General features: G+C 42.8%; 1 protein-coding gene across 2 annotated transcripts in view; it reads right to left on the reverse strand.

Moving 5' to 3' along the window:
- EPB41L4A (erythrocyte membrane protein band 4.1 like 4A) overlaps window positions 1-23,430 on the reverse strand; it is a 215,927-nt gene that overhangs the window by 14,468 nt on the left and 178,029 nt on the right. Inside the window, exons 15-18 of one of the 2 annotated variants that reach the window (XM_019532469.1) lie at window positions 21,573-21,686; window positions 18,877-18,924; window positions 16,664-16,741; window positions 2,388-2,507 (exon numbers count right to left, since the gene is read on the reverse strand). In XM_019532469.1, the coding sequence (XP_019388014.1) occupies window positions 2,388-2,507; window positions 16,664-16,741; window positions 18,877-18,924; window positions 21,573-21,686 (360 nt within the window). The remainder of the gene's footprint in view (window positions 1-2,387; window positions 2,508-16,663; window positions 16,742-18,876; window positions 18,925-21,572; window positions 21,687-23,430) is intronic. The other variant, XM_019532471.1, reaches the window with a different exon arrangement.

Consider the following 23,430-nt stretch of genomic DNA (forward strand, 5'->3'; position numbering starts at 1 on the left):
GACTTCCTGCCCTTTGGGCAGGGGGCTGGACTCGATGATCTCCCGAGGTCCCTTCCAGCCCTAATGTCTATGAAATCTATGAAATCTATTTCTATTGTAAAATATTTTACAGTCCACAGTTTAGCGTTCAACTATAATACTATAAATAATATATATTCAGATTGTCCTGTTATATAAATCTGACCTGTCTGAGAACAGACAGTAGCTCTGGACAATTCCTAAATGAATCAGATTCTCTAAGGCTCAATAAATCTAATGGGAATTCCCATTAAGTGGTGTCTCCAAGGCTTGTATTTTGTTGTCTACAAGCTCAAACAATCTTATATGTTAATAAGGTCTGCATTTTGTGTTTGCATCTGCACCCTTATTAATAATTCAGTTTGAATTCATGATTTGCAGCTAGGCAGTGTTTAGTAGCCATGGAATTTTAATGGCCATTCTTCTTAATTAAAAAAGCCCTTTGGCTACACAGATGTTTTACTTGAGCTTTAAAAACAAATCCTGCCGAACTAGAATTTGGAGCTTTCTGTTTTTGTCGTTGCTATAAAAGTTAGCAAAGGTCAATTATTTGTCAAATATTTCTTCCCAGAACAAAAGAGGAAAAAAGCCAAAGTCAACACTGATTAATGTTACTCATTATCAAACAAATCAAGTGTGATGAGCTAAGTCAAACCAGATCCAGTTAATGACACTTTGTCTCTCTACTTCAAGCTCTTAAAGTGACCCCGTTTTGTATTTTATAGTTGAATGAAGAGAGGCAAGTTTACATGAAGGCCTTACCCACACTACTAAAATGACAGAGTTCAGTGTCAATTGATAACTATGTGAATTGGAATGAACTATCTTATTACAAGATTTAAAAAGAACAACCACCTCCCACCCATACTCTCAACTAGGGACTTAATTGATTCTCCTCTCTCTCAGACACATGAAGACACATTATCACACAGCTGAGCCTTGCCCAAATTGAATAAACTCTACAACCTACTGTATGTAGGTCCTATAGGTCATGTTTAATTTGGCTATTTAAATGATTAAAAGCCTTTTACTCTATCAGTTTTGTAACATCTTAAAAAAGTTAATTTTTTCTTTTACTGTGTTTTCTTCTCCTGTGTTTGTATGGGTCAATTTTATTTTATCACATTTAGTGCTGTTTTGTGTAGAAAAGAACAAAATGATGGAAATATATTCATCACTGTCAAAGTAAAGGGGAGAAAGTCACCTATTGTCCTCAGGCCTCTCACTGCACCATCTGGGGCCTTTTCTTATTCTGAAGAACACTTCTATATTTGTGATGCTACATCCATAATACTTAATGAAAATATCACCCATCAAAGCCTTTTATACCACTGGACTACTTAGCATAAACTTCTGGCAAAGAAACAAACTACGAGACATTTCATAAGTTAAATCAGCCACAAGAGGGAGCACCTGCTGTGTCATTAATGTAATAGAAACTTTCTTTGCACTAGCGAAAAAAATTGTTGCAGATTTTATATTCAAGCTATGAGTTCAAAATGTGTTTCCTAGTTTATAGCATGTTCTATTTAAAAAAGTCATGAAACTCAGACTTAATATACTCTACTTACTACTTCAACACAATGAGTCACAATAGCCACATTTTAGCCCTGTATTTTATTATGTTTTAACATTTGAGTCTCATTGGGTGTTGAAAGTAAATGTTTTAAATACCCAGTAACAGTATAAAGTCTCAACATAAAGCATTTTAATATCAATAACCATTTCTCATACAGGAAGAATAGGCCGGATGGTAATTCATCTGTTTCAGCATGGTAATAACAACTGGGCTGGAAAGATTAGCCCTAGAGTTAATCACAGAGGCAGAACTAATAAGAACCGTGCCCTTGGAGAACCTGGTGAACGCTCCTGCACCCTCCACCCCACCCACTTCCCACAATGGCTCTTTCCATCTGCTTCTGGGGCCAACAAGCCCACCTTCTTTTCACCTCCCCCAGCCCTCGCTGCTCTGTACTGAGGGCCACTCTCTTACTTTCTCTGCTGCCAAAATGTATGCTAAGAATAAATTTACAGAGCCGAATTTGGTGGCAAGGGTGAGTGGATGCCAGAGCTGCAAGCCAGCTTCAGAAGGGGGTGCAGAGAAAAGGTAAAGAATAATGCAGGGCTGCAGGGCAGTGTGCTTGGAGGGAACAGCAGGTGGAGAAGAACCTTATGGGGATGTGAGAGTGCCCACCAGAGTGGGGAAATGCTGAGTAGAGAAGAAGAAAATGGACGAAACCTTAAGGGTACCCCCTGTTAGTCAGCCCTAGGCTTGATGCCATGCTTCCTCCCCTACCACCCACCCCACCCCTAATTAAAATCTAAGACAACCAGTACTGTAAGTCAAAGCATAAAAAATGTTCACATACGATCGAGATCTGTGCCTGGATCGCCTGTAGTTGGGATCAGCCTGGTTTTTCTCCTTTTGTCGCCTCAGCACTGCTTCCCATTGAGGAGCTGAATCAACCATTTCATTCTCCTGTCGTAACCTGCATGAAAAGCAGCACATCTGGAGTGAACATCTGATGAATCAGTACTTTGTTTTAGGAGCATGTTGCAATAAGGTCTGCAGTGGAATGATGGCAGTATTCAAACTGCAACCTTAAAAAGAACTGATTAGCAAGCATAATTATAATCACATTCATATTATATTTTACTCTGCTTACAGTTTCAATCATCAGAAAGGATTATAAAATAGAGAACTTTGTTAAAGGAAACAAAACTAGTGTATTACTTTGAGATAAATTACTTCAGAGCATACAAGAGGCACATCAATCAAAACCAGTAAACCCAAGACTACAACTTGAATTACATTTTTTCTTGATCAAAGACAGAAGCATTCCAAAGACCTCTGTGCTTTTGGCTTTTCAAGTCAATGCCAGTTTTAGTGTAACATCTTCTTTATAATGTAAAGTGCGTATCTGCATTCTCCCTCCTGGGACACCACCACCTGCTAGGGCCTAAGGAGAAAAAATCCCAGTGGATCTCCTTGAAGAGCTGTTACTCAATGGAATAGGATTAGATTCTCCTATTCCTCAGCAGAAGGGTCTTGGGATTAGTCCACAAAGGTTGCAGATCTGCCAGGTTAGGCATATATTCCAAGACAGAACAAGAGTTCAGGGCAATCTTCACCAGCCCTTGGTTGTTCCCCATGGGTTTGGCTGCAGCCCCTGAAACTATGGCCCTAACAATGCTGCAGGACAAGGGCCTTCCCTCTTGCCTTGCCTGATTCTGGCAATCGCAACTCCATCTGAGTCCTGTCCAGTTCCTTCTGCATCTCTCCAAGGATCTGAGATCCATGGAGCACCCATCATGCTATCCAGAAGGGTGGAGACACTACCATGGCAGCTGCAGAGTCTCCTATACAAGGGCCAGGCCCATGCACCAAAGGTCTATGCACTGATATGAGGATGGAGCAAAAATGGAAAAAAGTCCATTAAATCATCACGAGGGTTTCCCTAGAGAAGAACAACAGAGTAGAATGACTGTTCTTTGAAAGAAGAATGCTGTTCTGTGAGGGGGTCCCAAGTCCCTAGTTACTGTAGCAACATCTGTATTACAAACAAATGAAACAGTACAAGAAGTGAAGGACTAAAATACTACCTGAGATTGGATTCTATCTGGAAATTAAAACACCTATTGTTAGAAATCCAATAAAAAAGTTCTCTTCAAATAGTTTCACATGCCTCTCTAATGTCTAAACCATTGCCTAGCACATATGAAGGTAAAACCTGGTAGTATCTAATATGTTAAATGAGAAAGGTAACAATGGGAAGTGTGTTTATAGTAGAAAACCCTGTACAGTGTGCTTAAAACTGAATCTCTTATCTCCTTCCATAACTCTCAATTTCCTAGCACTAAGAAATTCTACTACCAGAAAAAAAAACACATTCTATTTGAAAATGTATTTTTCTTTTTTCTTCTTTTCCCACCCCAAGAAATCTGTTAATTTCTCTGCGATTTGTATCTAGTATAGATTAGATTAGGGTTGTCCATCTGGCAGCCCACAAGCAGTTAACATGTGACCCATGGGTCTCTGCAGTTGCCTTTTCCATTGCTACACCCTCTTCCCACACGTATTCCCAGGGTGGGGATCTCCACATGGGACAGACCCTCGGAAATACCCCACCGAGAGACCGGCCTGTTTGATAAGGCAATAAGCCAAGCGTAAGAAAGAAATCTGAAAAGTAGAAACAGATTGGGAAGAGATGCACAAAAGTTAAACAAAACAGTGAGCGAGTTCTCTGACAAGCTGGCTGACCAAGAGAGTCACACAGGAAACCTCACCCCTTTGAAAATGCGGTTCATTTTTCCGTTATTGTTCTTCACTGTAACTAAACTTTTTAGATGCCTTTTGAATTGTAGCAGGCCAGATTTGTTATTTATGTAAGGTATTTCTTTCTTATTCTTTAATAATATGATTTTCTGTATACATGCTTATTGAATGTTGGGCTGGGTCTTTAGCTAGTGTGAATTAGCACAGCTGTACTGAATGGCACAAAGCAGCCAAAACCCATCAGAGCACTGGGTCTTAATCTATAAACAAGTTGTTTTAAATTTGTAAGCTTTTCATGGCAGGAGTTCATATGAATTTATATGCAGGCATTCTGACATCAACAAGTAATGCATACTGATTTTCTTCCAAAACAATCCAATTCATTCAAAGTGCAGCCATCACATCATCATACAAACTGCAGAGCCCTTGTACAACATACAGCATATATTTAAACCTGCAGAAAATGGGTTCAAAAGAGCTGCAAATCAGAACAGGACTGCTTCACACCCATTATGTGCATTAATAAATGATCATAAATGTGTAAGGCAGTAGAAAAACAAGTCCAGCACCTCGTAAATAAAAGCATCAAGTGTGCCAAAGAGACATGTCCCCTCTGGTAGAGGTTTGATTTCATAAATATTTAGACATCATCCATAAAACATTAAAAACCATCCACAATACAACACAAAGTAACACATTACAGTAGATGATGATATATGCACTGCTGCATACAATATGTGAGATAGTGCCTTCATGACAAGTGTTTGAAATTACACTTCTGCACTGACCACACACTTTGTTAATAGGCTTTTGATTAATGATCTTTCATTAGCGCAGTAAACATATCATTTCTACTGTGGTCCACTATGCAGGTAGAAACCCTTGGGGCTAAGAAGGAAAGAAATTGCAAGTACAACAGGAAAGTGCTCTTCTGCAGCTGAAGTTCTCGACAGTTCTAAAGGTAAATAATTACAAAAAGGAAATAGAAAATGCTCACAAACTGAATGTTGCTTGAAGCCATGACTGAGCAAACAAAAATTTTAGCAACAGAGTTAACTGTTATTTCAAACTAATAATTTATATTGCATAAGCAAAAAGTAATAAACAAAAAATATTTTCCAAAGCTGTTTTCAGCCCTCATCTGAAAGCAATGTGATACTATTAAATCCTGGGATCAGAACAGTCTATAGCTAGAACATTTCTGATCCAAATGTAAAGAGGTCGTAACAGTTAGTTCTTCAGGCTTCTCCTTAAATCTGCCCTAACGATTCTTTTACTCAACACTGGAATTAGACAAGCCCATACTTGCAACTAGTACGAATGCTAATGTATACACATGTCTTGCCTGGAACCACCAGGACTCCACAGTGAAATAACTTTGATGGCTTTTAAAGGCTCCCTGGTAAGCTTGGTCCATTGCTTTCGAAGAGGTATGTGTAAAATTTGGCCACTTTTGGACACTGTCCAATGGAAGTAAATTCTTCTCCCCTCAATTTCTCTACATACGGCACTAGATTTACACTTAAAATATCTCAAGGAGGTAGTTAGCCGTATTAGTCTAAATCCATCTACCTTGCCTCAGATGATCTCATTCTGAGAGTGGATGAGGCACCACAGAACAGCACCTTCACTAAGGTGCTGCCCTTTGACAGAAATACACAGGGGATGATAATTCTTCTTCCAAATTTGAGGTCACATCTAAAATGAGATTATGTCCTTAAAGTTTTCCTGTTTTATTCGAGGGCTGCATTTTGCCCCCTCCATAAATATCAGTATTTATGGAACTCTAGGTTTTAAAAAAATTAAATTAAATCAGAGAGTGAGGATATTACAGTTTCTACTTTTTGTAAAAAGTCTCCAGAACCTCTTTATACGTTGACTATTAAAAGAATAATGCCTTAATTGTAGATATGGTGGAGACTTGGGCTAGAATTTCTAGTAACCTCATGCTGTTGAAATCTAACTTGCAGGTCTGATCTGGCCATGTATGTGTGTCAGTCTTCAGGCACTCCAATTTTTTTTTCTTTTTTTTTTTTTTTTTTAATCACCTCTGCTGATGCAATTCCAACATTAAATCCTAAGAACTCCTTCCCCTCTGAATTTATGTCTGCTTCAGGCATCTGGCCACATCTTTCTTAAAGAAAACTGAAGCAAAGAACTCATTTACTTTTGCTGCATTTCTGCTTTTTTCCAGCCTTCTTTGTCTACAATTACCCTATAAATTACTTCCAACTGCCATTGTCTCCTGCAGTGATGTCTTGCTCAGCAGGCAGTTGAATGATGTTTTATTTATCCTTGCCCCTACTACAATCTCCTTATTCTCAATCAATGTTTGCAACTCTTACATATGCCTGCTTTCCTCTACTCCTAGGGTGTCAAACTCATCAGGCCCTGTAAACTAGGAGTGATGCTGGACCAGTCCTTGTGAACATGAGCCCAGGACTGGCTCTGAGCACAGTCAGCAGCATGTGCCCAGGACCAGCCCCAAGTGCTCCCTGCAACACATGCCAGATTGGTCCCACACTGCCCATGCAGTGTATAGGACTGGTCCAATGCACGCCACAGCAGGGCATGCGTCCAATTTAAGACCAATGGGCAACACTGGCAGGTCAGCTGGATGACAGGGCACATCCAGCCTGTGGGCCAGATTTCCAATATCCCTGGCTCTGCTCCATTTGTTTTCTTCCTTGTGTTTTACATTTACCTTTATGTCCTAGGTAATATTACATGCAAATATGATATGTGACTATTAATATTCTAATATTATAAAAGCCTTTGTCTGTCTGTCCATAACGCTTTATTCGCACTCCTTGGAGCCAGGGGCTGGAGCACCAGCAGGGAAGGAAAGGAAAGGAGGGGAGTGGGAAGGGGAGAGGGGAGACTAGTGGCTGCACCCCACCACAACTGCTGCTGCAACTGCTCCTACCATGACTGCTGCCTGGTCACAGGCCCCAACCCAAGCCAGTGGGTGGGGGGGAGGGAGGAGCAACCCCAGCCCAAAGTAGCAGGGGGGAGTGGTGAACAGACCTGGCTCAAAGAAGCAGGGGGGAGAGGGGGAGTGGCTGTAGCCCTGGCCTCAGTCCAAATTGGTAGAGAGGAGGGGAGGAATGGCCCCGGCCCAAAGCAGCAGGGGGGAGGCGCACTTAAAACACGAGTGTCTCATCACTGCAGAGTTCTGATAAAATGGCTGAAAGCAATAATGTGCAACAATATTGTGGCTTCGAGAGAATGTACAGTATTGTGGTAGCAGGTAACTATACAAAGAGTCACCATGGTAAGATAATATTTTTTTTAAAATACTTAAGAAAAAGACAGTAAAATTTCCATCAACTTTGGAGCAGAATTATGTCTTGACACAGTTGATGCGTTTCACTGGCATCTACAGACTTAACCAGGGTCAGGCCCCTGCTTCCACAGTTCCAGGAACCCAATCCTGTGGGATAACAGGGTGTCATACCCTGACTTGTGGCACGCATCTACAAGGAGTTCCCCCACCTGCAGACAAGCGCTGCAACTCAGGGCACAGCAATCTGATATATGCATTGTAGGAATCCCCTATAGGGAGATGCTTGGGGCACTCGTCTGCAAACCTGACAGGAATCTCCCCTGCAGGGGAATTCCCATGGTGTACAATAAGTAAAAAATGCCCTCCCATTTATGACATCAAAAACCATGACTACTTTTTGCCGCAGCAATATTTTTGGGCACATGGAGCATAAGGGGCAAAGACATCTGTCTGCCCACAATTTATGCCCCCATAATTTTTTTTATGGCAGCAGAAGGGCAACCATGACTCACATGAGGCACTACAACTCCCATTTTTGGCCAAATTTGAGAGGGTTTAGGCAAAATATTTCAACACTCTCTAAAATGTGCATTAAAAACAGTTTAAAACCCAATTTTCTGTTGAAAAAAGAAAAAAAACCAAACCATTTTGACAGAGCATTTTTGATTCTGTAGCCCAACCATCAGAACTTCCTGCAGTCTTGGTTCCTTTCAGTTTTTTTCTCCCCATTTGTGGAAGGACTCTGATTTTGGCTTGCTTTCTTTAATATGATAAAGACTATGTTTGTATTTACGAGAATTTTAAGCAAACTCAGTTGAGATTAACAGTTTCTAGACTGAAAAACTGGACTTTCTTCATAAGGAAACTGCACATGATGGAGCAATAAAAAAGAGCCAGGCAACTTGCTATCATTCACCTCTTGGCTTCAGTTTTTTCCATCAGAGATGACAGAGAGCCCATACAGGCTAATACAAGAGCAAAACAACGTACTTGCATATGAAACATACCGTGTTAAGAACTATAAAAAAATTATCCAACTACTGAGGTTCCTTTCAAAACACATTTGCATGTACAGAAACATATTAATGGTTTTTTGCAACACCATATAGAAATTTTTATATATTATATGTTAGAATATTTTCTATATAGCCTACTAGATCTCTCTAGTTCTGAACACAGGATCCCAGAATTTAATACAGTGTGTTCTGACCACAGCAAGTTAAATAGAACATGTTGCCATTATGGTTTAAATATGCTCAGAATAAAGTTTGTGGGTTTTAACTCATTTACTAACTTACTTTTGCCTTGCATTAAAATATTCATGTGTTGTATTGAAACCTAATGTGCTTATTAAGAATGCATAAGCATGTATCCTTTTAATCCTAACCTTCCCCATTTACACTGCTTTTTGCATTTACTTTTGCTTTTCTATGCCAGATTTCACCTAATATTTAGTTCAGTGACCTCTTGTCATATGAATAAAATATCCTACTGTTCTATGATCAGAATCAGATTCCTCTGGAAAACATGAGAGCTAATTTATTTTATCAAGACAGCAGAATACAATTTAGTTGCTCATTTGTGAAATATACTTACTTCACAGCGCTTGAAAACAAACTAGTATTTATCAACAAAATAAAAAAGGGTAGCCAATGACAGCCCAATCTTCCCCATATCTCTTTAACCCTGTTTTGGCTGGACCACTTGTGCTAGTTACTTTAGCATCCATAGCCTTTTAAATCTTTGAATACTTACTGAGATTGCTAATGAAGATGGAATCAACCACAGCTGGTCTTAAAACAAGACCACCAGTTTCATTAGTAGTTGGATAAAACAAGACCACCAGTTTCATTTCATCTGTATTACCAGACACTTGGTACGTTTTGTCATGATGACCTCTGATCACAGCTGGAATTAAAGCAGCAACATAGTAGAGGTAAAAAATTCTGTGATATCATTAACTTTTTTGTGTGTCAGCCAATCCTGAGAACATAAAATATCAAGAAAATGCATGTCAATTATGAAATATTTAGGTCTTTAATTGGAACACTTTTGGCAGGAACAGAAGGGCTGGATAAGAGAGCTATTTCCTTCTATTCTTAAGAGAATGATAACCTCTGTACAATCTTTCTTGCCAGAATTTAATAAGTGTTCCTGTGGCCTATCACTAATTTCCTTCATATGCTAGTGGAGCTTCCTGAACAAAAACATTCAGCCCAAATCCTCACAGGAAAAAAAAATTACCATAACTTAGAAGGAGAGGAAGAAAAGATGATAAAAAAAATGCTAAATGCCCAATGATTATTGAATCTATAGTTAGTGTTTCATTCCAACTTCATGGTTTGCCTAGCTAAATATTCCATATACTTTACTTATTGTTAGCTGAACATTTCTGATTTAATCAATTTCTAAAGGCATTTCACAGGTCAGCTATTCCTTCTATCAGTAGTACTCTGTATCAGAGGGATGGGCAACTATTTCGGCTAGAGGGCCACCTAATCAGTTTTGGTGAGTTGCCAAGGGCCACAAAGGTAGCCTTTGAGGAGGGGGGTGCTATCCTAGAAGCAGGAAAAAAAACAAATCATGTACTAAAAGTCAAACATCTGCTATAACGTATTTTTATTTTATTTTAAAAAATAATTCTGTTCCGATTTGTTTACATTGTGTATATAGAAGTGGTTGAATAACAGCTAAAAATAAAGTGTGTGTCAGCGATTTGGACGACAGGGTGAAAAGCAACCTGTTTAAATTTGCTGATGATACCAAAATTTGGGGTGAGGTGAGCATACTAGTAGGGAGGGAAAGACTGCAGCAAGACTTGTATAGGTTACAGGGGTAGGCTAGCAAAAACAGGATGCGGTTCAACACTGACAAGTGCAGGGTGCTGCATTTGGGCACTAGTAACCACCAGCACACTTATAAGATGGGAAACTCCCTTCTTGAGAGCACGGAAGCAGAAAGGGATCTTGCAGTCATTATTGACTCCAAGATGAACATGGGCCAACAATGCGAGGTCACAGTTGGCACAGGGCTAACTGAACCTTGTCGTGCATCCACAGGTGCATCTCAGGTAGGGCCAAGGAGGTGATCCTCCCCCTCTACGCAACACTGGTCAGGCCACAGGTGGAATACTGTGTCCAGTTCTGTGCGCCTCACTTCAGGAGGGACGTAGACAACATTGAGAGGGTCCAGAGGAGGGCCACACACATGATCCAGGGACTACAGGGCAGAGCCTACAATGAGAGACTGTGGGACCTGAACCTGTTCAGCCTTCACAAGGGAAGGCTGAGGGGGAACCTGGTGACCGTCTATAAACTCACTAGGGGGACCAGAAGGGTTTGGGAGAGACTTTGTTTCCCCTAGCACCCCCTGGCATAACAAGGATAATGGCCACAAGTTGTTGGAGAGTAGGTTTAGGTTAGACATCCATAAGAACTACTTCACAGTCAGGGCGGCTAGGATCTGGAACCAACTTCCAAGGGGAGTGGTGCTGGCTCCTATCCTGGGGGTCTTTAAGATAAGGCTTGATGCCTACGTAGGTGGGATCATTTGAGCCCAGTTTTTTCTCCTGCCCCGGCACGGGGTCAGACTTGAAGATCTATAAGGTCCCTTCCAACCCTACTTCTATGATTCTATGAAAGTTTTACTCTTGTATATTGTGTGTGGGGGAGTGTATGGGGTATGATGGGGGTGAATGTGTGTATGGTGGGATATCCGTATGGAGGGTGTGGTATATGTTGTAGGGTGTGTGTATGTGTGGGGGTTGTGGGGAGTGGGGTTTGTGGGCTGTGACGGAGGGTGGACAGGGTGTGGGGACCCCCACACACAATCCCCCCCATGGTGCACAGCCTCTACCAGCAGCAACAGGAGCAGGTGGCGGGCCCTCAGGGTGCTCATGGACTGCGCAGGTGCTGCCGCCTGCCAGTGAGTGGATCCAGCCAGTTCCAGGAGCTGCACATGGCACTCTGCTCCCTGCTGCTACATGCAACTGCCAGAACTCCTCCAGGAAGGAAGCAGGGGGTGGGGCTCCCCACCTCTTAAAGTGCAGTCCCAGAAGCTGCATGTGGCAGCAGGGAAAGCAGCTGGATCCATTGCATGGGGCTTCCAAGCAGTGGCGTGAGCAAGTGCCAGGAGCTGCATGTGAACCATGGGGAGCCCCGCACGATAGAGGCGGGCCAGCCTAGCTCCGTTCCTTGCTGCCACTTGAAGCTCCTGGAATGGATTAGAGCTATGTGCCACCATGTGACAGCACCTGCATGAGCCATGAGCACCCTGAAGGCCTGCTGCTACTGCCAGCAGCAGTGGCTATTAGGGTTGTGTGAGGCTTTGGTCGCCAATTCGATTCAGAGATGATTTGGCCTGATTCGGTGGCCAAAATCGTCGAATCCAAATCTTATCAGGAGACTCATTAAAAGCTCCAAATTGATTTGAAGCATCTAAATTGATTTGGAAAAGATTTAGTGATTCAGAAGGCAGTCTTGGGGGGAAACAGAAACTGAGAAGAGGGATGGGGAGAAAGACTGCTTTGATATTGACATCTGTAGCTGGTCAGTGATCTTTCCCTGAGTTCCCTTCCAATCACAGTGCTCTGGGGGAGGGATGCAGAAACAGCATATAAGGCTCTGTGTGAAGCCTTTCTCTTCCTTTTGTGAGCTGTCTTTGTCTGGAAGCAACAGAACGTGAAAAGTACTCACTGGCTCCTAGGTACCTTTCCACTTTTACATGGCTGCTACATCCCACTCCCCCCCACCACCACCCCCAGCTTGTCTCTCACCCTCTGACACCTCAATTTATATTTTCACTGATTGTCTTTCTTGCCTGCAGCCCAGCTCCTGGCTTCTTTACTATTCATTCCATCCAGGAAGAGCGCACACACCAAATGCAGAAGCTTCCTCAGCCTGACAAAGGGTTTTTAAACCCAGAAGCCTGCCAAGATATATTTCTCCAACTTTTCATTTGGTCTAATAAAAGATATCACATTTGCTCAAAGAACCTTGCCTGCCTGTTCCTTAGACCAACATGGCTACAACCAGAAACCCAGTTAACACAGAAGTGACACGAGTTTTGCTTTCAACCGTTTGAGCGGCACTTTCACAAAACCCCTGTGCCTATCTCCTTGAAACCTGTCAGGCTTCATGCTGTCAGAACAGGCTACCAACCCTGCCGTTTTCATCCAATTCTGCAAAAAAAATGACCAAGTTATAGGTATTTTAGTGATGCCACATGATGGTCTACGAGCAAATCACCAAATCAGCGCCGAATCTTTTGAATCCGATTTAGCCAAATCAATTTGGGACAGTGATCCAAATCACCAAATCGAATCACTGTCCCCTGAAACGACTGAATCTGAATCAAATACTGGCTGCTTTGCACAGGCCTACTGACTAATGTGCCATGGTGGGGGGTGGAAATGTGCAGGGGGATCCCCACACCCCACCAACCTCTGTCACACCCCACATACATCCACACCCTACCCACCTGAGCTCTGCACTCCCAACCCCAGCCCCATGCTCCATGCTCCCATGCAGCTGCAGCTTGTTGTCCAGGCCAGGACCTCCTTCACATGAGGGAAGGAGTGAGGCATGCAGGCTGAATGAGGTACAATTAATTGGTGGGCTGGATGAAATTGCCTGGCAGGTCAGATCTGGCCCACAGGCTATATTTTGCCCACCTCTGCTGTATCACCACAGTTTTTTAATATCTTTTTAGTTCAGGGGTGGGTAAAATGTAGCCTGGGGGCCGGATGCAGCCTGCCAGGCAATTCTATCCAGCCCGTGGGGCCCCTAAAAATTTAGAAAATTAATATTTATCTGCCCTGGGCTGCCTGTCATGCGGCCCTCGATGGCTTGCCAAAACTCAATAAGCAGCCCTCTGCCCAAAATAATCACCCACCCCTGCTTTAGTTACTGCAGCTGCAATTCGTTATTGCTACAAATCATTTAAATAGCGCTGTAAACTTGCACAGCAGTTTTGGACAAAGACATGTCCACTGTTTTCATATATTACCGTATTTTTCGGACCATAAGACGCACTTTTTTCCCCCCAAAAGTGGGAGGAAAACGAGGGTGCGTCTTATGGTCCGAAGGTGTGTGTCCCGGGGAGACGGGGCGGAGCTTGCCCGCGGAGGCGGCAGAGCCCGAGCGGGACACCCGCCGCTTGTTTATGCCGTGTCCAGGGAGACGGGGCGGAGCTTGCCCGCGGAGGCGGCAGAGCCCGAGCAGGACATCCGCCGCTTGTTTAGACCGGAAGCCGGCACCCGTGCCGGTGGCCAGGAGCCGGCTATAAAAATGGCCGGCCAGAACAGACGGGCAGGAGTCTGAAGGAGGGACTCGCTGCCGCAGAGACTGAGGCTCCAGGAGGGGTGCGTCTTATGGTCCGAAAAATACGGTATATTAAATGTAGCACATATCTGTTTCCAGGGGTTCTGATATATCCGTTAAATAGCTTACTGCCATAGCATGGTGAGGCCATGGGCAGCAACAGAAGCTTGTACCAGCAGCTTTATTTTATGTTATAGTTTCCCTTGTGTCCGGTGACACCTTGCAACTGAAATACCGATGTGTTTTATTAATACAATATGAAAGGATCTTGGCATTTTGTAGAATTATTTAACTAAAATGCTAAGTGAACATGTATACTCTGTAATAAAACTGCGGGTATAATCAATTTTTTTTCTTGTACTAACCTTTTCTTCTCAAAAGCAATAAAAACAGACATATAGGAAACAAACAAACAAACCTCACAAAAACCAAACACACTATTAGTGATGTCGCCATCAAAAAAGGGCAGGAAGTTAGCTAGAGTCAAAGGATCCCAGCAAAATAAGTATCCAAATGCTTCTTAAAGGAGTCCATGGCTGCCCTGCCTGGCCCCACCCTCTGCCCAGCCCAGCCTCCCAGCTCTTTTTAAAAAAAAGCCCCGCACTCACCGGCTGTAGCAACAGCAATCAGGGCCTCTGAGGGCTCATGGCAGAGCCCACCCACACAACACGGGGGGCAGTGGAGACTGCCCCCCCCGCTTGGCACCCACGTGGCAGCTGTCACACCATGTGGATGCAGCGTGGCTTGGCAGGGCACAGCATGGTGCAGCATGGGCTGGGAGCTGGGGCAGCTCCAGCAGTCAGTCGGAGCCTGGCACTGCTCAGCCCCAGCTCCCAGACAGCGCGCAGTGCCCTGCCAACCTGCACTGTACCCACACCATAAGGCAGCTGTTGTACAGGTGTGGCAATCCCCACTGTCCCCCACTGCGCAGGGTGGCTCTTCCATGAGTTCGCAAAGGCCCCGATTGCCACTACTGTAGCTGGTGAATGCGGGGCTTTTAAAAAATAAAAGTGCCGGAAGGCTGGGGCCAGGCAGAGAATGGGGCCAGGCAGAGCAACCATGGGGGCTTCTCTCGCAGCTCCCCCTGCCTGGGGAGAGGCAGGCACAGCTAGAGGAGCAGCGGGAGAACCTGCAGCTGCTCAGCTGTCCCTGCCTCTCCCCCGCCAATCCGTATCTCCGAATCTCTCCAAATCTTTGGAGCTGCCCCTGCCATCTGCATCCAGCTAGGTGGGCGGTGCCTGCATGGCAGTGTGGGATGGTACGTGGTGGCACTCCATCCCCACCCATGCATGCGTGCCTATCCCCTAGGGCCTTCTTATATACCCCTTGGTTGACAACCCCTGAGCTAGCATACCACATGCTAGCTATGGTCCGTGCTCTGGGAGACAGGAGCAGGGAATCCGTGATTGAGTGGGGGGGGGCGGGCGGGCAGCACAAGGAAGCCAGGCAGAGGCTACTGTCCCTGCCGTCTCTGCCGGACCTCCAGCCAGGGAGTAGAGGGGAGGGGCCAGCCCTGCTGGGGACCAGAGAGCCCTGGGATGCTGGGGGACTCTGGTTTAAGTTAAACCAGGAAGGGGTTTGGGACAGACACTGCATAAACCAGTTTGACCCAAATCAGTTAAGTCTGATACAACATTCAACCAGGTTTATCTCAAACCAGTTCCAGCCATTTTCAAACTGGTTTATGCGCACTGAATGTCTGTTCTGTTACAGGTTTAAACCAGTTTCTGATCACTTAAACCGGCTGATGTGTAATGTCTGTCCCTAGCCCAGGTGCTCCAGAGCTTGCTCTGCCCAATGTGCCCAGGGGGCAAAGTTGCACTTAAGGCACCTAAAAGGTGTTAATGTGCAGCCAACGCAGGGGCTAAGAGTTCCAGAAGCCATCTAAACTTACTGTGTAACAAGACCAAGATTGAATGTACCGTATCTTTTCTGTTTTTTTGGACAAAATTATTCACTACCCAAAAGATGAAAATACCCTTTTATACTCCACAACATACCAATCTAATATACCAAGAAAGTAATGTGTGGTAAGGAAGGAATGTTGTTTGATTAGAGCCTACAAACATCAGTAAAATATACTGATGGGAAAGTTAAATAAGTTCTATCTCAGAGGAGATTGCAGTAAAATAAATGGAAAGGAGAAATGGAGTGCTTAATATCTAGCTAACTAATTCTATTCTACCAGCAGTTTTTCTGTAGCAAGGAGTCCATAAGAGTAATGACATCTTCTTGAAATGCATTTTTCTTTTACAAATAGAATTTGTATTTTGAATGGAAAAGTTGTCTGCTTCCTTCTATTTTAATCGTATTATAAAATTCTGAATATTCACAAGTATGTAGGAATATAGTAAAGGCACTGTCAGAGAGAGCATGCAACATTAGTGAACTAACAATGCAATAAATAACAATAAGCATTAATAATGCAAATCTTATGTAAACTCTCCTATGTTATTGATCGCACAGTGCATTAATAATGAATACTGAATTCTTCCCAAATGAGCAGTATGTGAATGCGAATTGATTGTATCCACAGATGTGTGCTCCATAATTAAATTGCTAACACACAAACTTGAGCTTTAAGCTGCCACATAGGATCTCAGTTAGATGGCCAATATATCAGTTCTTCTATCAGCAATTCTTCTATTTTCCCTCTTGCTTAAAAAATATATTTACTTATATTTGTGTACAGTCTACTTATGTTTTGTGCTGTGTACAGTCTATTTGTTTTGCATTTCAAAGCCTGATATATTTGATATTCACCTGTTTCTCTTCTTTCGATGCTCCTTGTTGGAATTTTCTGACTCACTACCACTGCTGGTATTACAACGAGAGCGTGACCTGGAGAAAAGGATAGAAATAACAATGATTATAATTTAATTTAGTTTGTTACACTTAAGATTGCCACTACAGCAAACATGCCTGCCACACAAGGTTTTGGATGGTCTTTGAACCACAAAAATCACATAATGCCACCACAATGAGCTAAGGCAGGGAGAATGGTTAATTAAAAGGGAAAGGAGCAACAATTAACTCAGGAAGGAAGTTCAGAGCTGGCAGGTTTGTTCAGTTGTTGCAGGATTAATATTCAACCATCCTTTTGAGCACAGTTGGGGTGGGCGGGGCAGGGAGCAAGAAAGCTAAAGACATGAAGATAAACTAGTTACATAGAGGATATCTTGAAATAATCTGGTACGATTATCCTGTCCAACTGTAATAATACACAGCAAACAGAAGAGACTCCCTCCCCAGCACTGGTAAATTGGAGGTTCCTTCCTCAATACTGTGATTCAAGGGTCTTCAAGACCACTTCCCATCTGAGTGTTTTACAGCTCAAAATGATCCTAGGATTCTGGATCTGTTTCCCCTGCTTTGCATTCTGTCTGGCAACTACAAAAGTGTCATTAATAATGATCATAACATGTTGGAGGACTTCAGGGGTGGCATCCTTTGCAAAAATACCATCCAGTGCATTGCAACAGACTCTGCTGTTCTTTGCTGCACCGGGTCTCACACACTGGGCTGTAGAGGCACTGGGGGAGGGCAGCAGGGAAGAGCCCAAGCCTGAAATGGGCAGAACACAGCCCCATGCAGAGATCTTGGGGAAACACAGATCCACCCTGCCCCCTGGGAGTACATGCAGCAGCAGGGAGTAGCCCCCCTACCTGAGCCTGCAGCGGGCAGCCCACCCCCCCCCCACTCTGCACACAGATCTGGGGGGTGTGGGTCCCCTTACCCCCCAGGAGTAGACACAGCAGCAGGAAGCCATCCCCACCCCCACCCATCCCCAGCTCCCAGACAACCTGCCCGCAGCCCCGTTCCTCTCCCTGCCAGGGCCCTGTGGACATGCAGTGCAGACCCAGGCCCCAAGCCCCAGGCACTACCCAGCTGGGCAGCAGCCTCAACCCTGCTCAACTCCCTCCTTCCCTATGGGGGCCTCAATTCCTCCCCCACCCCCAATTACCTGTAGGAGCTGCTCTCCATGCTGCCTGGCAGTTATGTATACATGCACATGGTGCCCCCTGCCTGACCACCCTCCTCCGGCTCCTTCCCAGCTCCCTTCAGGCTGGAACTCTGCCTTCATTTCTTTCAACATTCTCTCCTGTCTTTTGGCATTTCAATGACTGTTGTTAAGATGACCCGGTCTGTCCCCCACTTCCAGACAGCAAGAAAATCTAGGACCTCAGTATGGGGCTATGTGGAAGCAGAAAGCACAGCTCTAATGTGATGGCATTGCATGCAAGACTCGAGATACACAAATTTGTCACAAACTGAAACTGCAGACAAGTACACTGACTGAACACAAATATTTAACTGCAAGAAACATCTAGTAAAGACAACCCTAGAACAGCAGAGGGTACAAAGCAAACACACAAGCTCAGCTAAATGCATGCCAAAGAAAGGTGACACAGCAGCAAAGGGACTGCCACTGGGGGAACATTTGGATCTATGTGGGATGCATTCGCATTTACGTTGTTGCATAAAAACACATCTCAAGGGTCAATCAATTCAATTCCGGAAATGATGTATTAAAGCAAACTGAGAGGCTGGATAATTCAAAAACTTGTGTTTGGGCACTTTACTCTGGAAATCTCAAGCTGATGTGAAAGACTTTCCAAATTGCAGACAAGCCCTTTTGGCACAAGGTTATATGAGGTGGTATGGTAAGCTCTGGCAAGTTGTGGTTTGGTAGGTCTACAACAGATGGCATGCTATAGAGCTTCTCAGCAGAAAAAGAATACTTATCCAATTTACTTGGGAGGAATTCAACAAGTATTGACATGGTCTACCAGAAAAAAAACAACAACTATGAATAGTTCCAGCTGAGAGAAAATACAGACAGTTGTATAAATAAAATCTGTGATTCTGCACTACTGGAGCTTCTGAAAATGCCATAATTTCATTGGTTGTACAACAATCTCTACCGAGCTATAAAAAAAAACCTCCAATTCCCCTAGCCCCCAAAGTATATTTACCTTCTCCTTTGCTTTAGATCTGAATCTTCACCACTGTTTTGGGCTTTCCTATGACATAAAAATTATTAAGAAACTATATAATAAAATACCTATAGGTCACTTAATATCAACTATTAATATACAAAAGTATACATATACCTATTCCAACAGTAACTTCAGACAGGTGTTTGCTTTAAATAGCAAAATATTGGCAAGAGTAGTTTTGCAGGTCACTGCTAAGCACAGTATGAAATTCCACTCATTAATTCCAGTGGAAGCAGTGATGAATCCTGAAAAACTAGCTTTTGGAAATCCCTCTATAGTCAGTGCAGTCAAGTCTGATATTTCCCTACCAATACCAGTAAGCAGAGGATAAACAACACAATTATTGTCTAACAAAATAGACCAAAACAAAAAGCATTAATTCCATTCAAAATTTGGGAAGACATAATTAGGTTAGTATCTATCCACTATTGCCAGTGTCCACAATCCCACGGGCGACATCTGACTTTCAAAAACAGTTCTATGCTGTTCTGGCCCAAGAGAAAACTTGTTATTGGCATGGCCATCTGTCTACATGGTAGAAGAACCAGATGCAACATACTCTTCATCTCAAAAAAAATCTTCTACTACACAAATGTTATAGGCTTTTCAAGATATACAATGCACATCTGAATTCCTTTTCTTTCCTGGGTCCTTCCGCCAGCTAAGGTAGAAGGAGATAGAGTAATGGGCAATAGGAAACATACTCCAGTTAACACAAGGCTATACCCTACCAGGATATATCAATTCAGCTTTACTGACACTAGTGGACCTAAGTAGATTTACACGTGCTGAGCATCTGGAATCTGAAATTATAGCATCTAGTTTGATTATCAAGCATATTGAACAGGGGAATTTTTTTCCCCTTCTCTAGCCATTTTATGATATGTTAAAGGGCTAACACAACATAAAATCACCCTATAAGGCACATATCCAGCTGGGAAAAGGTTATCTCACCTATAACAAGGCCCTGCTTACAAGCCCTGGTATAGAGGTTACATAAGGCCAATGCTGTCAGACACAGGCTTGCTGCACACAAGACTCCAGACTCTGGGGAGGCTCCATGGACTAAATGTGGAAAATTCCTGTAACTCAAATGGCCATAGGCTACTGTCAAATTATGAAGGTAGCCCCTTCAGTAGGATGGCCAACCAAACATTTGTTTATTTATTTTTTTACCAACAATCTGTAAACATTTTACTGACAATCAAACCTTTTTACTGACATACGTTTTACAAAATGTAAATGTAACCCTTCTTATAGACCCTGGACAAGGGCTGGGTTCAAATTTATGGTTTAATAACAGCCATAGCATAAAAGTTTGATTGTCTGTAAAGTTTGCAGATTATCAGTAAAAAAAAATGTCTTGGATAGGCAACCTTGCTCGACTGCAGCAATGGTTTTACACCCTGCTGCCACCAACTGTCAGGATGCCCTACTCACTCTTGCACCCTGATGTCTACAACCACTCCCCACACCATAATGCCTCCCCCTTGGCTCACCCACACTGACCCTGCTCTTTCTGTCCTTGCATGGACCCCTAAGGAATGGCCACTGCATGCCAACCTGCCACCTAGCAGTGTTACAGGCAGATGGGATGGGATGCAACAGCAACACCAGCACATGGCTGGGATTGGGGAATGAGCTATGGAAATTCCCATCAGCCACAAATCCCTAATAAAAGCTCCTTTCAGGATGCTGCTCTCTTGCTAAGACATCAGGTGGAGCTGCTGCACTCTGCCTGTGCTTCAATACTGCCTCAAGCTGCTTTCCCATCACAGAGCTTCAGTCAAGCTCTGGTGGCTTTAGATTTTTATAAGCAGCTTGATTTTTAATGGATTTTTATGAACAGACATTTTTAGCCTTGTTATTTATGGAGTGTCCACAAATTTACAGAGAGGTGGTTACCATCCTCTTTAGCTATATATGATCAGGAAAGGAAAAGGGGGACTGCATCTTCTTTTGGCTCTGTCCTTTCTGGGTATGTTTCTGCAAAGAATCTCATATTATATCACTTAATTTCACTTCTATATGTTACTCAACTATTTATATAATTTAAAAATAGCTATATACCTCACAGCTCTATTTTTGCAGACACATACTATGATATAGTAAGATTCACTAAAGACCATATTAAGGAGATTTTCCTTAAGGGCCTCATCACTTTTCTTTTTTGCCCAAAACAGTACTGATATCCTTTATAAAAGGCTGTTGTCAGTAAAATGGCTCTCTCTGTCTTCCACCCTTCCCCTCCAACCCCTCCTTCTCTACTTTCACCTCTCCCTCTCTTTCCCCCTCCCCACCTTTACAAGTCGATGAGCAACAGCAAATTATGCAGATCCTTAGATTTTGAATATTCCTTTCCACAGCAGCCAGAGTCAAGAATAGCAGCAAGGAAAGGAGTTAAGGCTTTCAAACTGCCCCCACACTACCCCACTGGATTCTGAGGGACAAACACAGGGCCCACATCCCAGTCTCTACATCTTCTTCATCTTTTGTAGGGAGCAACACTTATGGAATTTTGTTCACTTGTTTGTAGTATTGTTACTGGTGGCTGTTGTATCCTCAGATACTTCTCTGGCTCCATAAGCCCTTACTGAGCCCCAAAGAATACAGCATCACAAAAAAAAACTCCTGCAGCAAGTAGAAGCTAACATGAATCTCCATACACTTACCTTCTTCTGACTGGCTGCCCAGATTCAGTTTCACTGCCACCTGATGGGTTCCGTCGCCGAGAATAAGGAAATTTTGGTGATTTACTGCGGTCATTGGGAGAATTATACAGTCCGCTGGAATCAAAACAGCAAGAATAAACAACTGATCTCAAAACTACCAGGGGAGTTAACTGCCATGGCTGCATTCTACAGAAATACTGAGAAGTTAACATATTTAGATTATTTAAAATTGCTGGACTGGCAGCAACAGGAAGAATAGTAATTCTTTATACTGACAGGGTTGTTATTCAAAAGGAGTGTACATAATAGGATTTGCTGAAGCTTACACTGAGATATTATTGCTTTTCAGGAATACATATATTATACCAAACCTTGAAAAGAAAGGACAATTACTCAGAACCATTCAGAGAATGGTAACACAACGTTATAGAATGCTGACACTGATCCAACAGCTATGTGCAGCGAGAAAATAGAACATTATTTCCTGAACAGGCATATTTTTGTAATCTAGAACAAGTTATTTAGGCCAGAGCAAAGCTTTCAAATACGTATTTATTTATAATGCTAAAGAAAATAGGAGAATAAGAACCCTGTCCCCTCTACTTATATACACATCATTTTAATTAATACAGTAGAATCTGGATTTTTCACAGTTTGATTTCTTACCCCCCTGCAAAGATGATGGTTTTCAAACTAGCTAGAGTATACATAACTGCAGCAAGCAGCTGTGCAGGACTGCTGAGGTGTTCCAATCATTGGCTGCAGCTTTAATTTCAAAGGACATTGCTTCTCCAATCAGTTGTGTGAAAACACTGAGCTCCAGCTGAGTGGAGAAGTAATGTCTTTTGAAGGAAAACCCAGAATGATCATCTGGCAACTGAAAATTAAACAGGTTGTGAACCATCTCAATACAAAATACCTGGATTCTACTGTATAAAATAAAACAAATATGCCATGGGCCTGAGAGTTATAGCTTTACTGCAGAGCTAACCTAAGCTCTTATGCAAAGTGAGCCCTGGCACTGACCTCTTATTGTGCACACAGTTCTTTAATCTGGGTTTGGAGGGGTTTTGAACCTAGGTTTGCTTAACCCAACTAGGATATGGATTGGAGCCAAGGGTGTTGAACTTTGGCTATAACTCACCCACTCAGCAGCATGAATGCAGGCTGTACCCCAGGTTACATAACTTGGATGCTCCCAAGTCCTTTAATGCCTCCCCATAATTTCTCAATGATATATTTTTCTTATCTTTTATCTACTTCCTCCTTTTGAACAAGAAGCTGCTCACAAATTTTTAAATACTGATTTCATATTTATGCCCTCACATTCCACAGTGCATTTTTCATTTATACTCTGCACTTGAACAGACAGACCATGCAGGGAAATCCTTTATCCCAGGACACTGCTAGCTAGAAACAGACTCTTGCTAAGATTCTGATGGATTATTGTTATGAGTTCAATGAATTCCACAACTTGGACATGTGTACAAAAAACAGCACCACTAGAAAAACTTACATCTATATTAACCCTTTCTTAGCACAGATGAATTGATCAAAGAACTAAGCATCTGTGGTATCTCAGGTGCAAGTAATCATGATTTGATTATATTTGTTGTGTGAAAATAGAATGCATTTACAAGCCAATATATATAAAAGGGGGCAAACATTATAAGCCAAATCAGCTGCAAGAAAACAATTTTTAAAAACCCCTTCAATAATGATTAGGAATTGTTTAAGAAAATTTTGCCAGATGTTCAGTCCCTCAATTGAGAAAGAAAGGTTGCACACAAAAAAAAAAAAACCAATTTGGTCTAGAGGAGAACTGAAGGTAGCTACAAAAAAAGAAAATGAAAAAAAA

Source organism: Crocodylus porosus, unplaced genomic scaffold (genome assembly GCF_001723895.1).
Source record: "Crocodylus porosus isolate Cpor-Errol unplaced genomic scaffold, CroPor_comp1, whole genome shotgun sequence".
Taxonomy (NCBI): domain Eukaryota; kingdom Metazoa; phylum Chordata; order Crocodylia; family Crocodylidae; genus Crocodylus; species Crocodylus porosus.